The 10,604-nt window shown below is 41.3% G+C and overlaps 1 protein-coding gene across 4 annotated transcripts in view; it reads left to right on the top strand.

Moving 5' to 3' along the window:
* Positions 1 to 8,681, top strand: part of kif26aa (kinesin family member 26Aa) — a 171,110-nt gene extending 162,429 nt beyond the window's left edge. For 2 of the 4 annotated variants that reach the window (XM_031836884.1, XM_031836885.1), the window contains one exon: positions 7,900 to 8,681. In XM_031836884.1, the coding sequence (XP_031692744.1) occupies positions 7,900 to 8,090 (191 nt within the window). In that variant the 3' untranslated portion in view covers positions 8,091 to 8,681. The remainder of the gene's footprint in view (positions 1 to 7,899) is intronic. The other 2 variants (XM_031836883.1, XM_031836882.1) reach the window with 1 other exon arrangement.
* Positions 8,682 to 10,604: the final 1,923 nt, after the last annotated feature.

Genomic DNA, 10,604 nt, shown 5'->3' with positions numbered 1-10,604 from the left:
AGTTCGTCAAATTTCTGCCCTACTAGAGCTGCCCCAGTCAACTGTAAGGGCTTTTATTGTGATGTGGAAACGTCTAGGAGCAACAACAGCTCAGCCGCAAAGTGGTAGGCCACACAAGCTCACAGAACGGGACCGGCGAGTGCTGAAGCGTGTAAAAATCATCTGTCCTCGGTTGCAACACTCACTACCAAGTTCCAAACTGCCTCTGGAAGCAATGTCAGCACAAGAACTGTTCGTTGGGAGCTTCATGAAATGGGTTTCCATGGCCAAGTAGCTGCACACAAGCCTAAGATCACCATGTGCAATGCCAAGCGTCGGCTGGAGTGGTGTAAAGCTCGCCTCCATTGGACTCTGGAGCAGTGGAAATGCGTTCTCTGGAGTAATGAATCACACTGGCAGCCCGGCGGACGATTCTGGGTTTAGCGAATGCCAGGATAACGCTATAACGCTTTTGGCCATGTAGTGTATCTGTTGTTTGCTCATGTCTTTAAAAATGATTGTTACTTGAAACGTAGCTTCGTGCTAATGAATAAACCATGACTGCTTCTCTTATAGAGATGTATACCTCTTAGTCTCACGCTCAGCTTTCCTACATTTAGCCTCTCTGAGGCTATTGTAAGTGGACAACAAAGTTGCGTAACTAGCTGACGATTCCAGGCTGTGCTAGCCTCTGTTGGAGTTGGGCCACACGAGAAACATCTTGAACATAATAGTAAACAAACCCTTCCAACACTTTAGGAGCAGCTGATCTCGCTCTTCAATATGACATCTGCCCCAGTTACAAGGTTCCCTATGCCCTATGGCAGTGCCATTGCACTCAATGAAACCTGGACAAATGTATTGTGCAGGTGTCAAGCAAATGTGTGTGGTTGACCTCATTGTGACCTTGTAGTTAATGCTACTTGTGGTCCATATTGGGCCAACAGCTGAAACCACTCTCACATACATAAACACTAACGTTGACAAAGGAAGCGACATTGGCCAATAGCTTTTTTATTTTGTGATGGGTTTGATTCTCTTAGGTTCCTTTCTAGAGTAAACTGTTAAAGTGGTAAAAACTATTTTCTGCAATTGTCAATGTGGGAAAACACTTTTAGGGAGGCACTTACAGTATCTCGCACACAGACTAAAGGCAAGCGAGTGGATCTGTTCTCCAACCCCCAAATAGACAAAACGGCAGAACAAGGAGGCTATTTCCAGTTGAGCGGTGCAGGTCGCCGAAGGTTCGCCAGAGAAGATCCCTTCCTTTCTAGCTGAGCTCTATCCATTATAATCTATTTCTGGAAGCTTCTTAACACACCAAAAGCCTCCAGGTCTTCAGCAAGGGAAAGATGCCACAGTTTTTTGGAGGTATAATAATAAATATATATATTTTCTTAGGGGATGAATCAGCTTAAATATTGCGGCTAGATTGTTGCTTCCATCAATGTTATTGTCTGCATCGTTTCTAATCCCCCAAATATGTTTGGGGTAAATATATATATATATATATTTATTTCTTTATTTATATATATATATATATATATATATATATATATATATATATGTATATGTGTATATATATATATATATGTATATATATATGTGCATGTATATATATATATATATTCATACGTATACACATATATATACATACAGTTGAAGTCTGGTGTTTACATACACTTAGGTTGGAGTCATTAAAATAGTTTTTCAACCACTTCACAAATTTCTTGTTAACAAACTATAGTTTTGGCAAGTCGGTTAGGACATCTACTTTGTGCATGACACAAGTATTTTTTCCAACAATTGTTTACAGACAGATTATTTCTCTTATAATTCACTTTATCACAATTCCAGTAGGTCAGAAGTTTACATACACTAAGTTGACTGTGCCTTTAAACAGCTTGGAAAATTCCAGAAAATTATGTCATGGCTTTAGAAGCTTCTGATAGGCTAATTGACATCATTTGAGTCAACTGGAAGTGTACCTGTGGATGTATTTCAAGGCCTACCTTCAAACTCAGTGCCTCTTTGCTTGACATCATGGGAAAATCAAAAGAAATCAGCCAAGACCTCAGAAAAAAAAGTGATTTCCAAATGCCTGAAGGTACCACGTTCATCTGTACAAACAATAGTTTGCAAGTATAAACACCATGGGACCACGCAGCCGTCATACCGCTCAGGAAGGAGACGCATTCTGTCTCCTAGAGATGAATGTACTTTGGTGCGAAAAGTGCAAATCAATCCTAAAACAACAGCAAAGGACCTTTTGAAGATGCTGGAGGAAACAGGTTTAAAAGTATCTATATCCACAGTAATATGAGTCCTATATCAACAAGAAGAACACCTGAAGAACACCCTTCCCAACCGTGAAGCATGGGGGTGGCAGCATGTTGTGGGGGTGCTTTTCCTGCAAGAGGGACTGGTGAACTGGTGCACTTCACAAAATAGATGGCATCATAAGGTAGGAAAATTATGTGGATATATTGAAGCAACATCTCAAACATCAGTTAAAGCTTGGTCGCAAATGGGTCTTCCAAATGGACAATGATGCTAAGCATACTTCCAAAGTTGTGGCAAAATAGCTTAAGGACAACAAAGTCAAGGTATTGGAGTGCCCACAAAATTTGTGGGCAGAACTGAAAAAGCGTGTGCGAGCAAGGAGCCCTACAAACCTGACTCAGTTACACCAGCTCTATCAGGAGGAATGGGCCAAAATTCACCCAACTTATTGTGGAAAGCTTGTGGAAGGCTATCCAAAACATTTGACCCAAGTTTTAAACAATTTGAAGGTAATGCTACCAAATACTAATTGAGTGGATGTAAACTTCTGACCCACTGGGAATGTGATGAAAGAAATAAAAGCTGAAATAAATTATTCTCTCTGCTATTATTCTGACATTTCACATTCTTAAAATAAAGTGGTGATCCTAACTGACCTAAGACAGGGAATATTTACTCGGATTAAATGTCAGGAATTGTGAAAAACTGTATTTGGCTAAGGTGTATGTAAACTTCGGACTTCAACTGTACATTCACATACATAAACATATACATATAGATCTTCATTATAAAGATTTTAAACACTGTTTCCCATGCTTGTTCAATGACCCATAAACAATTAATGAACATGCACCTGTGGAACGGTCGTTAAGCTTACAGACGGTAGGCAATTAAGGTCACAGTTATGAAAACTTAGGACACTTAAAAGGCCTTTCTTTCTCTGAAAAACACCAAAAGAAAGATGCCGATGGTCCGTGCTAATCTGCGTGAACGTGCCTTAGGCATGCTGCAAGGGGACATGAGGATTGCAGATGTGGCCAGGGCAATAAATTGCAATGTCCGTACTGTGAGATACCTAAGACAGCACTACAGAGAGACAGGACGGACAGCTGATCGTCCTCGCAGTGGCAGACCACGTGTAACAACACCTGCACAGGATCGGTACATCTGAAGATCACACCTGCGGAACAGGTACAGGATGGCAACAACAACTGCCCGAGTTACACCAAAAAACTCACAATCCCTCCATCAGTGCTCAGACTGTCCCTAATAGGCTGAGAGAGGCTGAACTGAGGGCTAGTATGCCTGTTGTAAGGCAGGTTCTCACCAGACATCACCGGCAACAACGTCACCTATGGGCACAAACCCACCGTCGCTGGACCAGACAGGACTGGAAAAAAGTGCTCTTCACTTACGAGTCGCGGTTTTGTCTCACCAGGGGTGATGGTCGGATTCGCGTTTATCATCGAAGGAACGAGCGCTACACCGAGGCCTGTACTCTGGAGCGGGATAGATTTGGAGGTGGAGGGTCCGTCAAGGTCTGGGGCGGTGTGTCACAGCATCATCGGACTGAGACATTGCAGACTATCTCAATGCTGTGCTTTACAGGGAAGACATCCTCCTCCTCATGCGGTACCCTTCCAGCAGGCTCATCCTGACATGACCCTCCAGCATGACAATGCCACCAGCCATACTGCTTTTTCTGTGCATGATTTCCTGCAAGACAGGAATGTCAGTGTTCTGCCATGGACAGCGAAGAGCCCGGATCTCAATCCCATTAAGCACGTCTGGGACCTGTTGAATCGGAGGGAGAGGGCTAGGGCCATTCTCCCCAGAAATGTCAGGGAACTTGCAGGTGCCTTGGTGGAAGAGTGGAGTAACATCTCACAGCAAGAACTGGCAAATCTGGTGCTGTCCATGAGGAGGAGATGCACTGCAGTACTTAGTGCAGCTGGTGGCCACATCAGATACTGACTGTTACTTTTGATTTTGAGCCCCCCTTTGTTCAGAGACACATTATTCCATTTCTGTTAGTCACATGTCTGTGGAACTTGTTCAGTGTATGTCTGTTGTTGAATCTTGTTATGTTCGTACAAATATCTGTTAAGTTTGCTGAAAATAAACACAGTTGACAGTGAGAGGGCGTTTCTTATTTTGCTGAGTTTATATAAATAATATAATATATAAATAATATTTTTAGTGTTACAACCGAAAACATTACAAAAGTAAACAGCCAAAGGGAATCAAGAATCACATTTACTGATTCCCGTCACTCTTTTCACACGAACATGAAGAACCGTTTACTAAGGTAGCTGAATTCAAAAGTAACCCACCTCATGACTTTACTACGGATATAGAGGAAGAGAAAAATACTTTTCAAATCCTTGTCTTTGCAAAAATCCTGTGCGTGTGTTCTCACGTGTGCAGACGGGTTGGGGGTGGTATGTGTACCAGTATGCGTCTTGAAATCAATAAGGCATTATTTTCCCTCCGCTACATCTCCAAACCCTATTTCCCTGAGATGTTTCCCATTGGTTTAGGGACCGCCGGTTGGTCCAAGCCCATGATGGGAGCAGTCAAGCTATATAAATCATTCTTTCATCCTTTCATGTTGTGATTATGAGGGTAGTGTGTCTTCAGCAGCTTCCATCAGACATACCAGCATATCCAGCCCTGTCAAAGACATGTCATCATTAATCTTCATGTCCCTGTATGACTTTTAAAGCTGTAAAAGGTGTGACGATGGATGAGCGGTCACAGTGGAGCGACACAGTTATAGAGATTAGTAGAAGTACTGTATCACATAGTGAGCCGACCTTGTTTATAGTGCATCAAGGGATGCACTGATAGCAGGCTTGGGGTAAATTCCAATAAATTATATCTCTCTCATTCATTCTCTGATCTCTCTCTCTCTCTCTCTCTCTGATCTTTCTCTCTCTCTACATCTCTCTCCCTTTCTGATCTCTCCCTCTCAACTTCTCTCTCTAACCATGTCTGGTGTATATTAGTAGGTAACGTGTTAGAATAGGGGGTAAACAGTGTCTTGTAAAAGTATTCATCCCCTTGGAGTTTTTCCTATTTTGTTGCATTACAACCTGAGTTGAAATTGATCTTATTTGGATTTCATGTAATGGACATACACAAAATAGTCAAAACTGGTGAAGTGAAATTTACAAAATAAAAAACGGAAAAGTGGTGCGTGCATATGTATTCACCCCCTTTGATATGAAGCCCCTAAATAAGATCTGGTGCAACCACTTACCTTCAGAAGTCACATAATTAGTTAAATAAAGTCAACCTGTGTGTAATCTAGGGGCACCACCAAGCAAGCGGCACCATGAAGACCAAGGAGCTCTCCAAACAGGTCAGAGACAAAGTTGTGGAGAAGTACAGATCAGGGTTGAGTTATCAAAAAATGTCCAAAACTTTGAACATCCCACAGAGCACCATTAAAACCATTATTAAAAAATGGAAAGAATATGGCACCACAACAAACCTGCCAAGAGAGGGCTGCCCACCAAAACTCACAGACCAGACAAGGAGGGCACTAATCAGAGAGGCAAAAAAGAGATCAAAGATAACCCTGAAGGAGCCGCAAAGCTCCACAGTGTTACGCCCTGACCTTAGCGAGCCATTTTATTTCTCTATTTAGTTAGGTCAGGGTGTGATGTGGGGTGGGCATTCTATGTTCTATTTTCTATGTTTTGTATTTCTTTGTTTTGGCCAGGTATGGTTCTCAATCAGGGGCAGCTGTCTATCGTTCTCTCTGATTGGGAACCATACGTAGGCAGCCCTTTTCCCACCTGTCTTTGTAGGTAGTAAACTTTGTTTGTGGAACATAGCCCTTAAGCTTCACGGTTGTGTTTGTATTGTTTATTGTTTTTGTCGGCGTCATCCTAATAAAAAGGAATATGCACGCTTACCACACTGCGCTTTGGTCTACTTCATTCGACGGCCGTGACACACAGCGGAGATTGGAGTATCTGTCAATAGGACCACTTTAAGCCGTCCACTCCACAGAGCTGGGCTTTACGGAAGAGTGGCCAGAAAAAGGCACTTGCTTAAAGAAAAATATATATAAGCTAACACGTTTGGTGTTCGCCAAAAGGCATGTGGGAGACTCCCCTAACATATGGAAGAAGTTACTCTGGTCAGATGAGACAAAAATGTAGCTTTTTGGCCATCAAGGAAAACCCTATGTCTGGCGCAAACCCAACACCTCCCATCACCCCGAGAACCCCAGTGAAGTCTCATGCTGTAGGGATGTTTTTCATTGGCAGGGACTGGGAAACTGGTCAGAATTGAAGGAATGATGGATGGTGCTAAATACAGGGAAATTCGTGAGTGAAACCTGTTCCAGTCTTCCAGAGATTTGAAACTGGGACGGAGGTTCACCTTCCAGCAGGACAATGACCCTAAGCATACTGCTAAAGCAACACTTAAGCAGTTTAAGGGGAAACATTTAAATGTCTTGAAATGGCCTAGGCTATGCCCAGACCTCAATCTAATTGAGAATCTGTGGTATGACTTAAAGATTTCTGTAATCCTAGTGGCTAAATGTGCCAAGCTTATAGAGACATACCCCAAGAGACTTGCAGCTGTAATTACTGCAAAAGGTCTACAAAGTAAAGTATTGACTTTGGGGGGCTTTGGGGGCGTTAATCACGCTCAAGTTTTCAGTTTTTTTGTCTTATTTCTTGTTTGTTTCACAATATAAAATATTTTGCATAAAATCGCTGAAGTTGGAGACTTTTATCTCCCTCACCAACTTCAAACATCTGCTATCTGAGCAGCTAACCGATCGCTGCAGCTGTACATAGTCTATTGGTAAATAGCCCACCCATTTTTACCTACATCATCCCATACTGTTTTTATTTATTTACTTTTCTGCTCTTTTGCACACCAATATCTCTACCTGTACATGACCATCTGATCATTTATCACTCCGGTGTTAGTCTGCAAAATTGTAATTATTCGCCTACCTCCTCATGCCTTTTGCACACAATGTATATAGACTCCCCTTTTTTTCTACTGTGTTATTGACTTGTTAATTGTTTACTCCATGTGTAACTCTGTGTTGTCTGTTCACACTGCTATGCTTTATCTTGGCCAGGACGCAGTTGCAAATGAGAACTTGTTCTCAACTAGCCTACCTGGTTAAATAAAGGTGAAATAAAATACAAAATTAAATAAAATCTTCAAAGTGGTAGGCATGTTATGTATATCAAATGATAAACCCCCCCCCCCCCCAAAAAAAATATTTTTTAATTACAGTTTGTAAGGCAACAAAATAGGAAAAAAAATGCCAAGGGGGTGAATACTTCCGCAGAAGTAATTGAAAGTACCCCTTTTTTCAATAATTTAATTGGAATTTCTGTTTGACCCCAACACTGACTTATTGCGCCTCGGATCACCCAATATAGTGAAACGGCATTAGGATAAGCTTTTTACCACAGATATGAAAATTCCCTGTACCTACATGATGTATGGTCAACAAAATGTCAAGAGTGGCTACATTTTTTTTTTAAATTCTGTACATCTTCTGAACTTTTCTTGTACATCTGATGGCGTTAGCTACTGCTCTTCGCTGATACTAATCTCTCCATCTTTCTCTCTTTTTCACCCTCCCCCCCATAGTTGAGGTGGACCCCGATCTGGACAAAGAGTCCCAGGAGTACCTGGAGGCTTTGGAGCAGGCCACGGGCGAACTGGAGTACTGTGTCAACCTATGCAAGTCGCATGTCATGATGGAGACCTGCTTCGACATCGTGGTGTCGGCGACCGCTGTCACACAAGGGGGGCAACAGAAAGGAGGTGTGGAGGTGTGAGAAAGCGAGAGCAAGTGAGAGAAAGTCGACGTGAAAGGGCAACGGAGCAAAACAAGCGCTTCAGAGCCTGAGAGACTGATGATAGAGTCAAAGGAGGAGAAAAGGTGGATGGGAAAGAGGACTAACGTGAAAGTCAACCGGTGTAGGTTACAGAGGTTACCATATGAATGGATAAAGGACCAGAGGTGCAGGTGTGCTTACTTGTACAGTAGAGAAAGCCTGGCTTCGATCAGAGTACAATTAAATGGAACTTTGGACAAACATTCTACGTTTCCTGTGGGAGGAAGGAAAGATCTAACCGAGGACGACCGAACACCTTTGTCACCATCACCAGAATGTGCCTTGATCAGACTGATTCCAAGGGAATATCATTTTTTTCTGACCAGTGTTAGTCTTAAAAACCAGCTTACCCGAGCAAACTCTAAATGTATTCCTTATGAGAAAAATTGTATTTTGTATTGTATTGTTGTATAGTGTATTTATATGATTACAAAGTATGTAAAAAAAAATATCTTTTTGGGTATGATGAAAAAACAAACCATGAATAAAATGAGAGAAAAGCAATAAGTTGATCATTATTGCATACCCGAACCTTTGCCTTTCTTTGTGTTCAAAAATGTTTTACATTCTTCTACGCCAGTAGTGAGAAGTTCTGTTGGCCAATGAGTTTCCTTTGAGGAAGGACAAATGCAAACGTTTGTATCCGTTCTGAATGTCTGCGCTAGTAGAAGGCTGTCAGGATTGATTTGAGCTCAAAACTGACTTGCGGTTGTTTATAAGCTCAGTTTGCAGTCAGTTGTGCAGAAAAATGTACAGTCCATACGGAATGGCATTGTCTCTTATCGTTACCATCATCTTGCGAGATTTTGATCTGCAGAGAGAGAGAGAGAGAGAGAGAGAAACATTCCCAAAGGTCTTTGCAGAAGTCTTTGACCTTGTGGCGTGTAACTAATGTGACCAGTGGCAGCTCGTAAATCAGCCAGTTGCCATTTAAGTGCCCAAGACTTGATTCAATGCCCAGTTCTGCAGTGTGTTAAAGAGAACAATGTTGAAAATCTACCAGATTCTGGACACAATTTCACTCATTTCTACCTGCTTGCAGTGTTGGGGTATTAACATATTGTATTTGTTTTGAAAGCTACCCTTTTCATAAAATATATACATTTATCAAACATTTCACTTTATAACAAGTCAATTTCGTGGCTGGATTGGTGATGGAATTGACCCAACTCTAGCTGAGCCATTTCCCATGGATATCCTTGTGAATGAACTCACAAAATATGAATGAGGTTTGAAATGTATGCCTAAACTCGTTTAAATCAAGTGGCTGTGTGAAGGAAGCACAATGTGATGTCTGCCTCCGTAAGGGTTAGAGGTGAGAAGCCAAAAGGATGACCTGCCAACAGCCAATGATATGAGGAAACTAGTTCTGACTATGCATTCCAACCCCTTTTCACCCAACAATGTGCAGTGAGTCTAATACCACAAATACCACAGTGCTGGGTTATTCACTATATAGATGTTGCACTGTTGCTTTTTGTCCTAAATGCTGAATGTTTGTTTATCTCAAATGGTTATTTGGTCTTCCTGCAAGCCCTATGTTAGTACGTCATCTCTGAGAACTTCTCTAGAGTCGTATCAATGGGCTCATTGGACCAGATAGGGCATAGATGCATTGGGCCAGATAGGGCATAGATGCATTTTCATTTCCCTCTGGACTGTCAAGAAGTCAAACAGTTACCTCATGCTGTTTCAAGTGTTTTCCTTCCCTTGTAAACATATACTGTACGTCCGTGTTAAATGACCTCGGTTAAGAGGTGGAAACCATCTAATGAAAATATACTCTTCAAAAGAAGACAAAAGTCCTACCATGGAGGAATTCTCAGGCCCTTTTTAGAAGTTGCTGCATGAGATCAATCTTATCATTTTCGTAACATGCCTTGGTATTCAGTTTGAAAAAAAGTTTTGCCAAACAAACACATTTCTGAGATGTGTTGACCAGGTAATGTAAGATATTTAATATATAAACCCTTTTTCCTATTGTCTTTGGTTTTATACTGTATAGTTTTCTAATAATTTGTAAAAAAAAAAAAAGGAAAAAGAAAGGAAATGTATAGTATTACAGTTTGCATTGATTCATACGTGTCAATAAAGGATCTTAATCCTCTTGTTTCTAGTAGACTGTGGAAATCAAAGTTATTTACTTATTTTTCACTTCTGATACAGAAGAAACATTCTGAGCGAACCATCAGTGTGATTTCCTTTATTTGCAATTGATTACATTTTGGCCTAAGAGTACAATTTATACTTTGTGTCACATCCATATCATGGACAAGCATCCTATCTACATCAAACAACATTATCTCTCTATGCTAGCATTTCAGACATTTGAAATTATCTCGCTGATCAATTTGCCCAAGCACCTGGAAGCATTTGCATATGGGACCAGAGAAGAGAACGCACATGCTGCATACACGAAGTCCTGCTGTTTTTATAATTAGTCAGACAGGATCC

This window comes from Oncorhynchus kisutch, linkage group LG12 (genome assembly GCF_002021735.2).
Source record: "Oncorhynchus kisutch isolate 150728-3 linkage group LG12, Okis_V2, whole genome shotgun sequence".
Taxonomy (NCBI): domain Eukaryota; kingdom Metazoa; phylum Chordata; class Actinopteri; order Salmoniformes; family Salmonidae; genus Oncorhynchus; species Oncorhynchus kisutch.
This window is presented reverse-complemented; position numbering and strand designations above follow the sequence as displayed.